This window comes from Pleurodeles waltl, chromosome 11 (genome assembly GCF_031143425.1).
Source record: "Pleurodeles waltl isolate 20211129_DDA chromosome 11, aPleWal1.hap1.20221129, whole genome shotgun sequence".
Lineage (NCBI taxonomy): Eukaryota > Metazoa > Chordata > Amphibia > Caudata > Salamandridae > Pleurodeles > Pleurodeles waltl.
The window spans coordinates 921,180,812-921,200,431 of record NC_090450.1 but is presented as its reverse complement, the minus strand read 5'-3'; the positions used below and the strand labels follow the sequence as shown (position 1 = coordinate 921,200,431).

General features: G+C 44.8%; 1 protein-coding gene across 2 annotated transcripts in view; it reads left to right on the top strand.

Moving 5' to 3' along the window:
- ZCCHC8 (zinc finger CCHC-type containing 8) overlaps positions 1–19,620 on the top strand; it is a 233,637-nt gene that overhangs the window by 64,421 nt on the left and 149,596 nt on the right. For both annotated transcript variants that reach the window (XM_069214952.1, XM_069214953.1), the window contains exons 5-7: positions 15,174–15,248; positions 16,195–16,298; positions 17,118–17,186. In XM_069214952.1, coding sequence (XP_069071053.1) covers positions 15,174–15,248; positions 16,195–16,298; positions 17,118–17,186 — 248 coding nt within the window. The remainder of the gene's footprint in view (positions 1–15,173; positions 15,249–16,194; positions 16,299–17,117; positions 17,187–19,620) is intronic.

Below are 19,620 nucleotides of genomic sequence, written 5' to 3'. Positions count from 1 at the left end.
ATATTAGATTGTTTTCTTTCCGCCATCGGGGTTCGGACGTGTTCTTCTTCGCTCTGTGATTCGAATCGGGAAAGTTAAAAAAAAAAATCAGCGAAAATCCATCGGTATTGTTGCGTTCGGACCGGTTTCTTATAGATACATCGGCACCGACAAGACAACCGCTTCGGCGCTTCCGCACCCAGCCGAGGCCTGGTCGGCCCGACCAAACCCGCCGTCGAAGCCTCATGGACTGGACCCCCTTCTGTTTCTGTCCGATATGACGCGTCAAGTACCCTTATACAGACCAGCATCGGGTCTGTAATCTGTGTTTGTCACTGGAGCACAGAGAGGATACCTGTGAGGAGTGTAAGGCTTTTCGGTCGAAGAAGACCCTGAGAGATCGTCGAGCGAGGTGCTTACAGATGGCATCGTAATCGACACAACACCTCGACGTCGTGGAGGAAGAGATGGCTATCTCTATCCAGGGTTCGGAATCGGATGACTCCGGAGACCGACCACTGACAGCTGGCCAAAAAGTGAGTACGCCTGCCCCGACCCAACCCCAAAGTCAGTCAAAAAAACAGAAGGCCTCAGGACGCCACTGCCTGAAGGCCATGGCTCGACCCACAAGAAAAGCGGTGACCAAGTAACATCTTCGGCACCGAAAAAGGCCAAGATCGTGCCGAGGTCTTCCAAGTCGAGAAACCGGCGTCGAAAAAAGTAGACATCGACTGGTCTAAACCATCAAACCCCGAAAGAGCCTTTTGGAGCAGAGACCTACCGTGACCATGGGTATTTCGGTGCCGAAAAAGCCGGCTTCGGTGCCGAAAAAGACTTCTTACGCAGAAAAACATGGGCCCTCCAAGCAACTTAGAGAGGCACAGGTTTGAGCAGGAGCTGGATGTGGAGGAGTTTGATCAAAGTCAACCAGGGTTACAAATCAGAAGGATACTGGAAAAATTCAAACTATCCATCCTCTTAAATTTAAAAGGAAATTGGCTTTTCAGACAGAGACTGAAACTGAGCAGCCAAGAGCAAAGGTGGCTAGAGAAAAATCACCACCTCCACATTTCTCGACAGAAATATCGCCTCCACATTCGCCAAGGGCAAAGTCACCATTTGGCACCCCAACTGCACAGTCACCCACACATACTGTGCAAACACATGACGATGCAGATCCCTGGGACCTCTACGACCCACCGGTTTCAGACAACAGTCCTGAGTGCTATCCCTCAAAGCCATCTCCTCCAGAGGATAGCACATCCTATACACAAGTACTAGCCAGGGCTGTGACATTCCATATTGTCACTATGCACTCAGAGTAATTGGAGGATGACTTTCTTTTCAGTACCCTGGTGTCCACGTATGCGTCATATCAAAGCCTGCCCATGCTACCAGGCATGCTTAAGCATGCACAACAAGTCTTCCAAGAGCCGGTCAAGGGAAGGGCCATCACACCGCGGGTGGAGAAAAAAATATAAACCACTACCATCGGACCCTGTGTTCATTACACAGCAGCTCCCTCCGGACTCTGTAGTAGTGGAAGCTGCAAGAAAGCGGGCAAATTCGCAATCATCAGGAGATGCACCACCTCCTGATAAAGGAAGCCGCAAATTTGACGGAGCGGGGAAGAGAGTGGCGTCGCAAGGAGCCAACCAATGGAGTATCGCCCATTCACAGGCCCTCCTCGCCCGTTACGACTGAGCCCATTGGGACGAAATACATGATATTATTCAGCATTTACCAAAAGAATATCAAAAACGGGCTCAACAGGTGGTTGAGGAAGGACAAGCCATCTCCAACAACCAAATCCATTCTGCACTGGACTCTTCCGATACAGCAGCAAGAACTGTAAACACAGCAGTTACCATCAGGAGGCATGCATGGCTACGCAGTTCTGGTTTCAAACCTGAAATACAGCAAGCAGTGTGAAACATGCCGTTCAGCCAGTAGCAACTATTTGGGCCGGAGGTGGACACTGCCATTGAAAAAATGAAGGAGGACAAAGACACGGCCAAAGCCATGGGCGCGCTCTACTCTTCCCAGTATAGGGGATCATTTAGGAAGCCACAGCTTAGGGGAGGGTTTAGACAGCAACCCTCAGAGCCATCCGCCTCCCAAACAAAACCCACCTACCAGTCACAGTACCAGAGAAGGGGGTTTCGTGGTTCATTCAGGGGACAATCCCAAGAGCAAGGGGACAATTTCAGCCTGCCAAGCAGGCCCCCGGTAACAAGCAGTGACTTCAATGTCACACTTCCCCAACACACATCACCGGTAGGGGGAAGATTAACAAAATACCACAAACATTGGTCAGACATAACCACGGACACATGGGTTCTATCAATTATCCAACATGGTTACTGCATAGAGTTCACACATTTCCCTCCAGATGTTCCCCCAAGGACGCACAAACTCTCAGCACAACATCTAGACCTACTACAAATAGAGGTGCAAGCACTATTAACAAAACAAGCCATAGAACTAGTACCACACCATCAAAAAGGAACAGGGATTTACTCCCTATATTTCCTTATTCCCAAAAAAGACAAAACACTAAGACCAATTTTAGATCTCAGGACGTTAAACCTCTTCATCAAATCAGATCATATCCACATGGTCACACTACAAGATGTAGTTCCCTTTCTAAAACAGGAAGAATACATGGCAACACTGGATTTAAAGGATACGTATTTCCACATATCCATCCATCTCACAGGAAATACCTCCGATTTGTCATACAGGGCAAACATTACCAATTCAAAGTATTGCCCTTCGGGATAACAACAGCGCCCAGAGTATTTACAAAATGCCTCGCTGTAGTAGCAGCTCATATAAGGAGACCTCACATGCACGTATTCCCATATCTCGACGATTGGCTAATAAAAGCCAACACTCAACACCAGTGTCAGTCACACGCAATATGTAATAGATACTCTACACAAACCAGGGTTTTCTATAAATTACCAAAAATCTCACTTGCAACCATCCCAAATACAACAATACTTGTGAGCCACACTCAACATGCAAAGAGCAATTGCCACTCCAAGCCCACAAAGATTTCAATCGTTTCAAAATATAGTGTCAAGCATACAACCCAACCACCAGTACACAGTCAGGTTTGTGATGAAACTACTAGGCATGATGTCCTCATGCATCGCTATTGTCCCAAACGCATGGCTACACATGCGGCCCTTACAACAGTGCCTAGCAAAACAATGGACGCAGGCACAGGATCAACTTCAAGATCTAGTGTTGATAGACCGCCAAACACACTCTTTGCTTCAATGGTGGAACCCTGTAAATTTAAACAAAGGGTGGCCATTTCAAGACCCTGTGCCTCACGCTATTATTACAACAGACGCTTCCATGATTGGGTGGAGAGCACACCTCAACAATCACAATATACAAGGTCAATGGGACAATCATCAAAAACTACACATAAATCACTTAGAACTACTAGCGGTCTCCCTAGCACTAAAAGCTTTTCAACCCCTTCTAGTCCACAAACACATTCTTGTCAAAACAGACAATATGACAACAATGTACTATCTAAACAAATGGGGGGGGGGTACACTCGTCACAACTATGCCTCCTAGCACAAAAGATTTGGCATTGGGCAATTCACAACAACATTCGTCTGATAGCGCAATAAATACCAGGCATTCACAGTCAGTTAGCCGACAATCTCAGTCGGCTCACCAGCAAACTCACGAGTGGGAAATACATCCCCAGATTCTACAGGATTACTTCACTGCTGGGGGCCACCAGACATAAATCTGTTTGCAACAAAGCAAAACGCTAAATGCCATAACTTCGCATCCAGGTACCCACACCCTCAGTCCAAGGGCAATGCTCAATGGATCAATTGGTCAGGGATATTTGCTTACGCTTTTCCCCCTCTCCCACTCATTCCTTTCCTAGTCAACAAACTGAGTCAAAACAAACTCAAACTAATACTCCTAGCATCAGCGTGGGCTCGCCAACCGTGGTACACCACACTGTTGGACTTCTCAGTAGTACCTCACATCAAACTCCCAAACAGACCAGCTCTGTTAACACAACACAAACAACATATCAGACACCCCAATCCAGCTTCGCTCAACCTAGCAATCTGGCTCCTGAAGTCTTAGAATATGGCTATCTAAACCTTTCAAATAAATGTATGGAAGTCATTAAACAGGCAAGAAAACCGACAACAAGGTATTGTTATGCTAATAAATGGAAAAGGTTTGTTTTCTACTGCCAAGCAAATCAAATCACACGCGTTAGATGCCTCCATACAAAACATTGTGAGTTACTTACTAAACCTACAAAAAGCAAATCAAGCTTTTTCTTCCGTTAAAATTCACCTCACTGCAATCTCTGTCTATCTGCAGATTAAACATACAAAGTCACTGTAAGGAAATGCCTCCTTGGCATGGTTGCCCCCTGACTTTTTGCCTTTGCTGATGCTATGTTTACAATTGAAAGTGTGCTGAGGCCTGCTAACCAGGCCCCAGCACCAGTGTTCTTTCCCTAACCTGTACTTTTGTATCCACAATTGGCAGACCCTGGCATCCAGATAAGTCCCTTGTAACTGGTACTTCTAGTACCAAGGGCCCTGATGCCAAGGAAGGTCTCTAAGGGCTGCAGCATGTCTTATGCCACCCTGGAGACCTCTCACTCAGCACAGACACACTGCTTGCCAGCTTGTGTGTGCTAGTGAGGACAAAACGAGTAAGTCGACATGGCACTCCCCTCAGGGTGCCATGCCAGCCTCTCACTGCCTATGCAGTATAGGTAAGACACCCCTCTAGCAGGCCTTACAGCCCTAAGGCAGGGTGCACTATACCATAGGTGAGGGTACCAGTGCATGAGCATGGTACCCCTACAGTGTCTAAACAAAACCTTAGACATTGTAAGTGCAGGGTAGCCATAAGAGTATATGGTCTGGGAGTCTGTCAAACACGAACTCCACAGCACCATAATGGCTACACTGAAAACTGGGAAGTTTGGTATCAAACTTCTCAGCACAATAAATGCACACTGATGCCAGTGTACATTTTATTGTAAAATACACCACAGAGGGCACCTTAGAGGTGCCCCCTGAAACTTAACCGACTGTCTGTGTAGGCTGACTAGTTCCAGCAGCCTGCCACACCAGAGACATGTTGCTGGCCCCATGGGGAGAGTGCCTTTGTCACTCTGAGGCCAGCAACAAAGCCTGCACTGGGTGGAGATGCTAACACCTCCCCCAGGCAGGAGCTGTAACACCTGGCGGTGAGCCTCAAAGGCTCACCCCTTTGTCACAGCCCAGCAGGGCACTCCAGCTTAGTGGAGTTGCCCGCCCCCTCCGGCCACGGCCCCCACTTTTGGCGGCAAGGCTGGAGGGAACAAAGAAAGCAACAAGGAGGAGTCACTGGCCAGTCAGGACAGCCCCTAAGGTGTCCTGAGCTGAAGTGACTCTAACTTTTAGAAATCCTCCATCTTGCAGATGGAGGATTCCCCCAATAGGGTTAGGATTGTGACCCCCTCCCCTTGGGAGGAGGCACAAAGAGGGTGTACCCACCCTCAGGGCTAGTAGCCATTGGCTACTATAACCCCCCAGACCTAAACACGCCCTTAAATTTAGTATTTAAGGGCTACCCTGAACCCTAGAAAATTAGATTCCTGCAACTACAAGAAGGACTGCCTAGCTGAAAACCCCTGCAGCGGAAGACCAGAAGACGACAACTGCCTTGGCTCCAGAAACTCACCGGCCTGTCTCCTGCCTTCCAAAGATCCTGCTCCAGCGACGCCTTCCAAAGGGACCAGCGACCTCGACATCCTCTGAGGACTGCCCCTGCTTCGAAAAGACAAGAAACTCCAGAGGACAGCGGACCTGCTCCAAGAAAGGCTGCAACTTTGTTTCCAGCAGCCTTGAAAGAACCCTGCAAGCTCCCCGCAAGAAGCGTGAGACTTGCAACACTGCACCCGGCGACCCCGACTCGGCTGGTGGAGATCCGACACCTCAGGAGGGACCCCAGGACTACTCTGATACTGTGAGTACCAAAACCTGTCCCCCCTGATCCCCCACAGCGCCGCCTGCAGAGGGAATCCCGAGGCTTCCCCTGACCGCGACTCTTTGAATCCTAAGTCCCGACGCCTGGGAGAGACCCTGCACCCGCAGCCCCCAGGACCTGAAGGACCGGACTTTCACTGGAGAAGTGACCCCCAGGAGTCCCTCTCCCTTGCCCAAGTGGAGGTTTCCCCGAGGAACCCCCCCCTGGCCTGCCTGCAGCGCTGAAGAGATCCCGAGATCTCTCATAGACTAACATTGCGAACCCGACGCCTGTTTCTACACTGCACCCGGCCGCCCCCGCGCTGCTGAGGGTGAAATTTCTGTGTGGGCTTGTGTCCCCCCCGGTGCCCTACAAAACCCCCCTGGTCTGCCCTCCGAAGACGTGGGTACTTACCTGCAAGCAGACCGGAACCGGGGCACCCCCTTCTCTCCATTCTAGCCTATGTGTTTTGGGCACCACTTTGAACTCTGCACCTGACCGGCCCTGAGCTGCTGGTGTGGTGACTTTGGGGTTGCTCTGAACCCCCAACGGTGGGCTACCTTGGACCAAGAACTGAACCCTGTAAGTGTCTTACTTACCTGGTAAAACTAACAAAAACTTACCTCCCCCAGGAACTGTGAAAATTGCACTGTGTCCACTTTTAAAACAGCTATTTGTCAATAACTTGAAAAGTATACATGCAATTTTTATGATTTAAAGTTCCTAAAGTACGTACCTGCAATACCTTTCGAATGAGATATTACATGTAGAATTTGAACCTGTGGTTCTTAAAATAAACTAAGAAAAGATATTTTTCTATACAAAAACCTATTGGCTGGATTTGTCTCTGAGTGTGTGTACCTCATTTATTGTCTGAGTATGTACAACAAATGCTTAACACTACTCCTTGGATAAGCCTACTGCTCGACCACACTACCACAAAATAGAGCATTAGTATTATCTATTTTTACCACTATTTTACCTCTAAGGGGAACCCTTGGACTCTGTGCATGCTATTCCTTACTTTGAAATAGCACATACAGAGCCAACTTCCTACAGTCACTTTTTATAATCCCACCTATTAAACCCTTTATGGAAAGACAAAAAAGGATCATACCTCAAAGAACCCCACCAGTACTCTTGCGGAATCTTAATATTGTACTTACACGACTCATGGGCCCACCTTTTGAACCCATGCATTCTTGCCAGATCCAATTCCTGACTTGGAAGGTAGCTTTTCTAATAGCCATCACTTTACTACGAAGAGTTAGCGAAATACAGGCGTTCACTATCTAAGAACCATTTATACAAGTACACAAATGTAAAGAAATGGCTCCCTGTTGCAGTTACCCCCCACTTTTTGCCTGATACTGATGCTGACTTGACTGAGAAGTGTGCTGGGACCCTGCTAACCAGGCCCCAGCACCAGTGTTCTTTCACCTAAAAATGTACCATTGTCTCCACAATTGGCACAACCCTGGCACCCAGGTAAGTCCCTTGTAACTGGTACCCCTGGTACCAAGGGCCCTGATGCCAGGGAAGGTCTCTAAGGGCTGCAGCATATCTTATGCCACCCTGGGGACCCCTCACTCAGCACAGACACACTGCTTGCCAGCTTGTGTGTGCTAGTGGGGATAAAATGACTAAGTCGACATGGCACTCCCCTCAGGGTGCCATGCAAACCTCACACTGCCTATGCAGTATAGATAAGTCACCCCTCTAGTAGGCCTTACAGCCCTAAGGCAGGGTGCACTATACCATAGGTGAGGGCACCAGTACAGGAGTACTGTGCCCCTACAGTGTCTAAGCCAAACCTTAGACATTGTAAGTGCAGGGTAGCCATAAGAGTATATGGTCTGGGAGTCTGTCAAACACGGACTCCACAGCACCATAATGGTTGCACTGAAAACTGGGAAGTTTGGTATCAAACATCTCAGCACATTAAATGCACACTGATGCCAGTGTACATTTTATTGTGAAATACACCACAGAGGGCACCTTAGAGGTGCCCCCTGAAACTTAACCGACTGTCTGTGTAGGCTGACTAGTTCCAGCAGCCTGCCACACCAGAGACATGTTGCTGGCCCCATGGGGAGAGTGCCTTTGTCACTCTGAGGCCAGCAACAAAGCCTGCACTGGGTGGAGATGCTAACACCTCCCCCAGGCAGGAGCTGTAACACCTGGCGGTGAGCCTCAAAGGCTTACCCCCTTTGTTCCAGCACCGCAGGGCACTCCAGCTAGTGGAGTTGCCCGCCCCCTCCGGCCACAGCCCCACTTTTGGCGGCAAGGCCGGAGGAGATAATGAGAATAACAAGGAGGAGTCACTGGCCAGTCAGGACAGCCCCTAAGGTGTCCTGAGCTGAAGTGACTAACTTTTAGAAATCCTCCATCTTGCAGATGGAGGATTCCCCCAATAGGGATAGGAATGTGACCCCCTCCCCTTGGGAGGAGGCACAAAGAGGGTGTACCCACCCTCAGAGCTAGTAGCCATTGGCTACTAACCCCCCAGACCTAAACACGCCCTTAAATTTAGTATTTAAGGGCTCCCCTGAACCTAAGAATTTAGATTCCTGCAACTTACAAGAAGAAGAGGACTGCTGAGCTGAAAGACCCCTGCAGAGGAAGAAAAGAAGACACCAACTGCTTTGGCCCCAGACCTACCGGCCTGTCTTCTGCCTTCCAAAGAAACCTGCTCCAGCGACGCTTTCCCCAGGACCAGCGACCTCTGAATCCTCAGAGGACTGCCCTGCTTCAAGATAGACAAGAAACTCCAGAGGACAGCGGCACTGCTCCAAAAGAACTGCAACTTTGTTACAGAGGAGCAGATTTAAAGACCCCTGCAAATCCCCGCAAGAAGCGTGAGACTTGCAACACTGCACCCGGCGACCCCGACTCAACTGGTGGAGAACCAACACCTCAGGGAGGACCCTCCGGCGACTCCGAGACCGTGAGTAACCAAAGTTGTCCCCCCTGAGCCCCAACAGCGACGCCTGCAGAGGGAATCCCAAGGCTCCCCCTGACCGCGACTGCCTGAACCTACAGTGCCGACGGCTGGAAAAGACCCTGCACCGCAGTCCCCAGCACCTGAAGGAACGGAACTTCTGTGCAGGAGTGACCCCCCAGGAGGCCCTCTCTCTTGCCCAGGTGGTGGCTACCCCGAGGAGCCCCCCCCCCTTGCCTGCCTGCACCGCTGAAGAGACCCCTTGGTCTCCCATTGAAACCTACAGAGAACCCGACGCTTGTTTACACACTGCACCCGGCTGCCCCCGTGCTGCTGAGGGTGTACTTTTTGTGTGGACTTGTGTCCCCCCCGGTGCCCTACAAAACCCCCCCTGGTCTGCCCTCCGAAGACGCGGGTACTTACCTGCTGGCAGACTGGAACCGGGGCACCCCCTTCTCTCCATTGAAGCCTATGTGTTTTGGACACCTCTTTGACCTCTGCACCTGACCGGCCCTGAGCTGCTGGTGTGGTAACTTTGGGGTTGCTCTGAACCCCCAACGGTGGGCTACCTTGGACCCAAACCTGAGACTTGTAAGTGATTTACTTACCTGCTAAAACTAACAATAACTTACCTCCCCCAGGAACTGTGAAAATTGCACTGTGTCCACTTTTAAAACAGCTATTTGTGTTTTATGTGAAAAGTATATATGCTATTGTAATTATTCAAAGTTCCTAAAGTACTTACCTGCAATACCTTTCAAATGAGATATTACATGTCGAATTTGAACCTGTGGTTCTTAAAATAAACTAAGAAAATATATTTTTCTATAACAAAACCTATTGGCTGGATTTGTCTCTGAGTGTGTGTTCCTCATTTATTGCCTGTGTGTATGTACAATAAATGCTTAACACTACTCCTTTGATAAGCCTGCTGCTCGACCACACTACCACAAAATAGAGCATTAGTATTATCTCTTTTTGCCACTATCTTACCTCTAAGGGGAACCCTTGGACTCTGTGCATACTATTCCTTACTTTGAAATAGTGCATACAGAGCCAACTTCCTACAACAAACAAAGTGGTTCTCTGCACAAATCCAAAACTTCTACCAAGTCATTTCACTGTTTAATCTAAACCTAACTGTAGAGCTCCCAGTCTTCTTCCCACAGCCAGACTCTGTAACAGAAAAAGCACTGCATACATTAGACATAAAAAGAGCGCTAATGTATTACATAGACAGAACAAAATCATTTAGTAAAACTAAGCAATTGTTTGTTGCTTTCCAAAAACCCCATCCTGGCAACCCTATATCCAAACAGGGCATAGCAAGATGGATAGTCAAATGCATACAGACCTGTTACCTCAAAGCTAAGAGAGACTTAACCCATTACACCAAAGGCTCACTCCACTAGAAAGAAAGGAGCAACAATGGCCTTTCTAGGTAGCATACCAATGACTGAGATTTGTAAGGCAGCCACTTGGTCTACACCTCATACGTTTACCAAACATTACTGTGTAGATGTGTTAGCAACACAGCAAGCCACAGTAGGACAGGCTGTACTAAGAACATTATTTCAAACGACTTCAACTCCTGCAGACTGACCACCGCTTTGGGGAGGATTACTGCTTTGTAGTCTATGCACAGCATGTGTATCTGCAGCTACACATGCCATCGAACGGAAAATGTCACTTACCCAGTGTGCATCTGTTCGTGGCATGTTGTGCTGCAGATTCACATGCACCCTCCCGCCTCCCCGGGAGCCTGTAGCCGATTAAGTTGCATTAAAATTGTCTATATGTAAATAAATATTCCTTTACCACAAACTATGTACATACATATCTATTCCATTGCATTTACATCTTTAGTATCCTCATTCTACCACTCCTACCTCACCCTATGCGGGGAAAACTTTCTAAGATGGAGTTGATGCCCATGCGCAATGGAGCCGAAAGGGAGGAGTCAGTCGGTCCCGTGATGGTGATGTGCACAATGCAGACTCTAATACTTTCAGCAAGAGTGCTATGCAAACAATCTAGCTTTGCACAGAAGTGTGATGCCAAGTATGAGCATATGTGGGCCATTTTTAAAGTCAAAAGATGGAATGGAGGTAAAAAAAGGCATTGTTTAACCTGGTTCCAAGCGTGTGAGCTATTATTCAGCAGTATTGGAGGATGGCAAGAAGTAGGGTTTGAGGAAAGTTACAAACACATTAATTTAGAACTCAAAAGATAGTGGAGTAAATGTGATGGGTTGTGCAAGGAGTTGGTCTAGAGGGTTTCTGTAGACCTACACACTTCAAACTTCAAGTGTGCAAAGGAGTGGGTCTGATGTGGGCTGGCGACTTTAAGTGATGTGGGTAGACAATGTCTGATTCTCAAGTGCTGATCTCTATGGACTTTTCCACTTTGTTCTACCTTCAGTTTTAGCAGTTATTTTAGTTTTGCATTAGTGTTTTTCCATTTATATACTAACTCGCACCCCACCATGCACAGGTATAGGAGTAATACTTTTGCTGCAGATGTTACAGCGACTTTATCAATGATGTTATCAAACATGGCATGAGTGCTGTAATTTGTGGGGTAATTAGCAGTGCATGGCAAGGGCACGAGTAATAGTTTCTTGAAGTAACTCTAATTATAAATTAGGTGTTTGGTTTCCACTGGTGGTGGTTGAGTGCAGACCCATTACTTGGCCACACAACTAATAACCCACCCTCCAACACCAGTGGTCATTTTTAGGATTTTACTAATCCTCTCCATCTTCTGCATTATTTACTAAGTTTATGAGAGGTGTCTTAATATAGGCCTTGAGCTTTACCTGTGCTGTATTTACGGTGTCCTCATGCTCAAACATGCTGCCTGCTTGCAAGCTCTGATACCCTAGTGAGCACAGTGCTGACTTGTGCGTATTTGGCTTGGTGTTGCCTTTTTAGGTTGTGTGCATGCGCTTTGACCTGTTGTAAGTATTGTTGGCTTTTAACCACACCCATGTCACGCCCATCACTTTCACTCGTTCGTGGGCTTGCCTTTTAAAAAATCACTTGATGTAATTGGTAAATGCTTTACGTTTTCCCCCCACCCCCGGCTGTTTTTGTAACGCCTTGCAGACTTCCCCTTTTACATGGATTATTGCATGATTGCCGTTATACTTCAGCATGGACAAACTATTTCTTTTGTCTCTCCCCTTTGTGCTGCATGGCGGCTATGGTGCTCACAGCGCAAACCGACACAACAGCGTGAACTCGATCAGCAGTATTGGTGCGCTGGTCACATTGTTTACAGTTAACTAATCAGTCATTTCTTGTGGCTCTCCCCTTAAACACTTGAAATTTGTGAATGCTTTATGTGAAACAGAAATCCTCAAAGTGAAAGCGGCTCGCCCGGCACGGGGGAGAGGGGAGAGCCAATACTAAAACATTCACTGCACTTCGGAAAACGTGCACCGTGATGCTTTGCAGAGCATTACTTTTACAAAACATATTTGCACATAACTCAGCCTGTAGTTGTCCTAGAACAATGGGGCCACCACCAAAACGTTCACAACAACATGCTCTTTCTGTCTAAGTCATCTTTGGGTCACCACACTAGGTTAGTTAGTTAATATCCCTTACCACCATTCAGTGTCTAAGCTCTCTCATGGTTGGAACTTTTGTTTTATAGCGGAGATCTGTTTTAAGGCCCTGCTTGTTATATCATTGTTATAGGTCTGCTTTCCCAGAATATATACGTAATGCACTGTTTTCTAGTAGCTAAATATATGGTTACACTGCATTATTTATTGCTATTTTATTATTGTGTGGTTATGCCCGCTAGGGACTAACTAGTTATGACTGTTTCTTACAAATGCTACTTTTATTGTGGTGTCCTCTAGGGCCTGTTCTAAGCATTAGTCATATCAACATTTGAAAATATTTGTGGCATGCAAACTTGTCCCATTATGGTTTGGAGGGCTTTTCTCATATCTCAGCCTCTGGTGGTCTTAGGACAATGGGACCACTTCAAAACATTGACCACAGTGTGCTCTTTCCGTCTAAATCTCTGGGTCCCCACACTGTTAGTGGGCATTCCAAATAATAACCCCTACCACCAGTTTTCTCATCGCTGGAACTTTTGTTTTACAGCTGAGAGAAGTTATTTTTTCTTTTCATGTGGTTATGCTCTTTAGGGGCTGTTCTTAGCATTGTCATCAACATACTATAATATTTGCAGCACAAAACCTCACCCCGTATTGCTTTGCAGGGCATTATTTGTACAAAACATTTGTGCTCATACCTCAGCCTGTGGTGGTCCTAGGACAGTGATACCACCATCAAAACGCTCAGTCTGCATCATCTCTGGATCCCCACACTAGGTTAGTGGGGACCCCAAAATAATAACTCCTCCCAACGTTCTTTGTCTGTTAAGCTTTCTCATGGCTACAACTTTAGTTTTACAGCTGGAAAAAGTTTTGTTTTAAAGGCATTGTTTGTAGTATTGCAGTAGGCCTGCTAGCCCCAACAATGCCCTCTAGGGGCTCAGTATATGGTTACAGTGTATGACTTTCTCCAGTTTTTTTTTTTTCATGGGGTTATCCCCTCTAAGGTCTAAAAATATGGTTACATGGCCATGCTTCTTACAAATGATATTTTTTATGGAGCCCTCTAGGGGCTGTTTTGAGCATTAGTCTAATGCCTAACGTTTATTTCTGATAAAGGTTTATATGATATTTGTATATGTTTTAATAATCTCTCCTTATTACAATTATGACGATAATTCAGGCCAACGTAGCATCCTTATTACACTATGACTGTTTGACACACTCTTGATATGTTTGGGTGACCCTTCTAGATTTTCTCTTCTTTGGCTGTCTTGTGTCTTTTTCTGGGGAATTGTTAGCTAGCCAGCAACTGATGGTGGGGTGGTGAAAGTGGTATTCTACTGGAATTAGCATGGCAGATTTAAATTAATATGCTAAATGGCAACATTTTCATTTTTTCCTGCAGATAGAGGAAGAAGGTAAATGGAAGTGCTTTAATTATATGCAGGGCCACCAGAATTAAATGGCAGCACAAGACAATATTATGAGGCAGGGTTGACCAATTTATGTGGCGAGAAGTCCAATTATGAATTTACAATGCCAATAGTCTAACCCAAGCAAACGTGAGACCTATTGCATTGCAAATGCTTGTTTCTTTTGCACTTGAGTGATAGAGTGCAAAGGACATTGTACAGTAAAAAAAAAAAAAAATTCTAAACCTTTCCACATTACCGGCTGTACATCTGAGTTTAAAACTGAACAGTATTTTAGACTCCTATTTTGTGACATGCATCAGTAAAGAAAATATAACAGTCACCAGTTTGGATTGTTTCAAACCCACCAAAACCTGGCGTGCTGGAAGTGTGCAGTGTTTTGGTATTGTACGCAAGATCATTTTAATCTTAGAGCGACATGCAGGCAGGAGAATTCCAAAGTAGATATTGGTCATAGTTAAGCATCCTTTGGAGTTTGAGATTGGAGAACATTGGAGGGAAAAAGAAAATTGTTTTCCCCTCCACCAAGACTTTGCAAAGCTTGAAAGAGTTTGCACTGAGAACACAAGAACTTCTTTAAGGCTGACTTGACTGGGCTCACACACTACAGCAGGTCTTCAGCAAGTGGAGAACCCCACAGATGGAGAACATGAAATGCAAAGACTTTGTGTCTAGATATCCAAGCAGCCAACCTATGAGGAATGCCCTATCAATAGAATAGCTAGGGAAATGCGAGTTCACTTTGACATTGGTTCCCCTGATTGCCCTTGTAATGGAGGTTCAAGTAGGCAAGCATAAAGCTTTGCCCGTTGGGTTGTGCTGGTCACAAATAGTAATGTTCTGTAAATCATGCATGCTTCAGTCTAAAACAGAACTTTCCTCTGTTTTATTCATTGCGGTCAGCAGTGAATCCCAGTGTGTTTGTACCCTAGATATTGACAATTTCAGTTGTTTAGCTAAGGTCAACAGACCTGTATGTGTGGCAGTATGTGATTTCTCTGTTGGCCAGCATCTTTCTCTCACTCAAACTGAGAGAGTTTCTTTGAATGACCAGACTGCCTGCCGCATGGAGGTGCTCTGCTCAAGGTTGTGACACTGAATTCCGTTGAATCACATCAGGATTTCTTTGAGTAACGAATATGGGAAACAGATGTGTAATTAAATCAGACCAGAAGTTTCTTTTCCTCATCTTTTGTGCATTTTTAATTTTTTTATTTTAGCCCTCAAGTATTCTGCTGGAAGAGGATGACTCTAAAGGCATTTCGACAATGAAGAAAATAAAAGAAGCCTTCCGGGTGAGTGGTCTCAGATTGTGTTTTTTTTTGTTGTTTTGTTTTTAAGTTTGTATTTGGTTTTCTTTTGGTCCTATTGTCAGATTTGAGTGTGTTCAATCAACCCAGTTATGTTAATACTGTTAATACAACTTTTTTTTTTGCTTTTAGTTTTTTCTTTTTTTTGCAGTTTTGTGCTAGTCCATTAGGTTCCTTCTGCTAATCACTCTGACGTTTACTTCCCACAATTGTATTTTTTTTTTTTTACATGTCTTATTTAGCTGTCTGCAAAAACATCCCCTCACCTTCCTGAAAGCAAGGCTGTAAATTAATAGGTCATCATTGGAACTTTCCATTGTTGGAAGTAAATCAAGACCAGTTGCTATTGAAAAGTCTTATAACAAGTCAGGTGAAAGTGTGTAGACAGATGGTTTCCTCTGTTCCCTATATATTGAGAAAGTAATAAAGGCTGAAACTGAATGTCTTGTTTCTACAAACTTGGACTAGACTCTTGTTTATCACATTTTTTAGCTAATGACTAATTTGATCTGAAATACTGGACCTCTGTAAACAAGAAGGATATTTTATTTTAGATTGGGACGCTGCCTTACCACTGAAAGAAGCTCCAGCATACTTGAAACTAGAACCATTTCAGATTACTCAGTCTAAGCAGGTCTGCATATTCTGAAGACCTAAGGAAATCCTGCTGTACCTTGGAATGCCAATTAAGTTGCCACCTAATGTTCCCTGAAACTTCCCTGGTCTTTCAGGACCATTGCACCTTGATTCACTCCAACAATGAAGATGATTCAGATCAGTGCATGTTAAAGATTCGTATCTTGCCTGCAGCCTTTAGTAGTTGTGGGGCTTCTAATTCAGGGCAACCCTCAATCACATGCGGGTCATGACCATCACTTCACATTGACAAATTGAATACAGTGTTTAATTGACTGTTTTGCTTTATCTGCAGGTGGTAGGAAGCGTACTGTACTTTACCAATTTCTGTCTTGATAAGCTAGGCCAGCCTTTACTAGATGAAAGTCCCCAACTCACAGAAGGGTGGGAAGTACCAAAGTATCCTTTTCTGATATTGCCATGACGTGAGCTGACTTACTGTGCTTCATTTACTCAGTGGTTGGCATTTTAGTTGATTTTAATTAACATATTTCATGTATTTGTTTCAGTACTGTTGCTTTTGGTCCTCTATCCATTTTTAATGTGTAAATGACAATAATGTAACAAAGTATTTATGTATCAATTCTGCCTTCTGCCACGCATCCCAATTCCAGTTGCATGCTTCACATTTTTTTTTTTTTATTGGTACCAATGTGGTTGATTTTCTAGCAATGGAAATGGAATGTGATATTTTTTGGTTAATTTTTTATGTCTGCAATGACAAACACTCTTTCCTTGTGAAAGTGACTTGGTACTTTATTAGTAATTGATTAATAATTGGACAACTAAGGGCCTGATAAAGGGTATCGCATAATAGCTTGACCAGTGCGTAAATTCCTGTTTACTTATGGGTCAGAATTAAAAGTTTGAAGGTATTTAACACATCGGATAATTAACGGATGCTTTAAATAACTCAACCTTTGTTAAATTTCAGCATAGGAAACCTGCCAAATTTTAACAGGAAAAAACATACAGAATTTACCAAAACATGCTAATTTTGTTGGATTAAACACCAAAATCTGCATGAACTCGTAATAGGTGTTATTTACCACATCCGATAGGTGTTATTTACCACACAGAGTACGTTATTATTTATCAGGGGCGATAAGTAACGCATTCCCTTGTAATCAGGCCCTAAGTTTGTATAGTACTGGGCCACCCTCTCTAACTAGCTTTTGATAGTGTTTGTTCCTTATTGACCTTAACCGTTTTTACTAGATACCATCAAATGTTTACACAGATTGTCTCTCTTGAGGGACAAGAAGTACCACAAGCAAAGGCAAAAAGGTTGGTTGTCCTAATGTATTTTCTTCAGTTTGTTCAGCAAGTTTAGAGCAATATTGTTGGTGCCAAAAAAGATTGGACAGGAAAAGTCTTTCCAGTGGACAGCTTTAAACATCCTTTTCATGAATGCTTCATTAACTACAAGGTGACCAATGCACCCTTCTCCTGTGCTTACATTAGCATTTTCACTTTATTATTATTTTTTATCACATATCACGTCATTTATGGTTTCAGTGCCTGTTACTGCTGGTTTTGGGTTCCATTCCAGTACAGCGTTATTTCAATATTTCTTATCATAAACACATCTCTTAGTATGTATTCTTGCCTTCTTTATATCCAGTGCAATAACCTTATTCCTGAATTATTCACTCAAGTAGCTTCTTTTAGGCAAAAGAAACAATTATTTACATCTTTTAGTTTATGTAACAATAGGCAGTGTTTATTGCACATTTGATATTGCTTAGATTGTGCATATTATCTAGTAACTTTCGTTCTGGTTAACACTTTATTCCATCCTTCTTTTTTCACTCGGTTTCTGAAATTGTTTCTCCCCATGCACACTCTTACTTCACAAATGTTATACACATTTTGAGGGGCCTGCTATTTCGAAACTAATCTTACTTTTAATTTATTATCCACTATTTGTACTTCCTGGTCTTCATTGCAAGAGTTTCCATATTTTATGACACAATTTTCTAAGTCTAATATTTGTTTTTCATTGGGATTCTTTATGAATAGAAGTTAATAAAACTTTGTTCTAGGTACAAATCACTCACTTTCCGTCTTAGTATATCTTGTGCATTGCAGCTGTAACCCATGATGTATTTTACTTTGTATTCCTCATGAAATAATGGTGATAGCGAGCACCGTGTGATCTATATGTGGCTTAGAAACAGACCAATATCGGTGGACCATCATACTTGGATGTGGGTTTGCTTAAGTTTCCATTCTCACAGGCTTGTTTGTGCTAGAACATTGGTTAAGTAGGAGGAGAGATGTGTGGCTGGAGATTCATGCAGAAAGATGTTCCTTCAAAGTGTGATGTCTAACTGAGCACAGGAGCAGCAAGTGAAGCTTCTTGGTTTTCTCTGCTGACTTCAAGGCAGTGGAACAGATTCTAAGCCTCAGCCAGCACTGTAAGGTTGACCCATCTACTTACAGCCAACCCTGATATTTGGCAACACAGATTAATGGCTCCTTGCCTGGAGGACCAAGATGACTCTTGACACTATGTTCTGTGCTGCAGGTGACTTGATTCTGCTTGCCGATTCTAGTAGCAAGTGAAAGTCTCACAGCACGACTGAGGTATGCACTGTGCTTCCTGGCAGTTGACTTGTGCCTGTGAAGCAAAAGCCGCCAGCTTTTAGGGAGATAGGACTTCAGCTCTGATGCCTACGGGATATCACCTGTGCCAGAAATAGGCACTTGGCGTTTAAGGTGTTCTGCTTGGAAATCAATTACACAGGCATCAGCGATCGTGAAACTACAGATTATGAAAGTGCACTCCTCCCCTGGAGCCCAACGCCGCTTTACTGGCAAATACCACAGCATCCAAGAGGCAGACATTACTGACAACATAACATGGAAATCTGACTGCATATTCCTGGTTACCAAAATGTTAGGACAGTGCCCCTTTTTGACCTAGTCATCCCCACTTTTTGCCTGGTATTTGATGCAGTTTTGACTGAAATGCACTGGGTTCCTGCTAACCAGGTTCCCAGTGCCAGATCTCTTTCCCTAAACCTATGCAATTGTTCACCAGTTGGTAATACCTTTAGCACCCCTGTAAGTCCCTAGTAAATGGTACCTAGGGCATGGGTATTAAAGAGGGTCCCTAAGGGCTGCAGCATGTATTGTTTCACCCTAATTGACCCCTCACAACACCCATTCCAACTGCCATTGCAGGTTACGTGACATAGTGAAGACAAAAGCGAAAACACAACATGGCACACAGCCTGTGTACCATGTCCCCTACCACTGCATGCAAGGATGCAATATATTACATGTAAGGATATAGCTGCAAGAGCAGATATGCCCCTGCTAGGTCTGTCGACAGACATAGTGACTGAACAGGGAAGCCATTATAAGTACATGTGCTGGACACTGGCCAGTAGTAGTTCCCCAGCTACACGATAGCTTCAGTGAAAATAGCGGTTTGGTATCAAACCTCTCGTATTAATAAACCCTCACTCATTCCAGTGATTGATTTTATTAATACATGCACCCTGCGGGCACCTTAGAGGTGTCCCCTGAAAACCTACCCTCTACCTGTGTGCTAGCTGACTAGTTTTAACAGACCGGTTCCTGACCCCAAGGGTGAGAGCCTTTGCTCTCGAGCAGACAGGAACAAAGTCTGCTCGATGATTTGGTCACGTGCCTGAGAAGGAGTTAGCACTCTTTGGACTTGGTTGTGTATGTTAGTTTGTTCCCAACATAC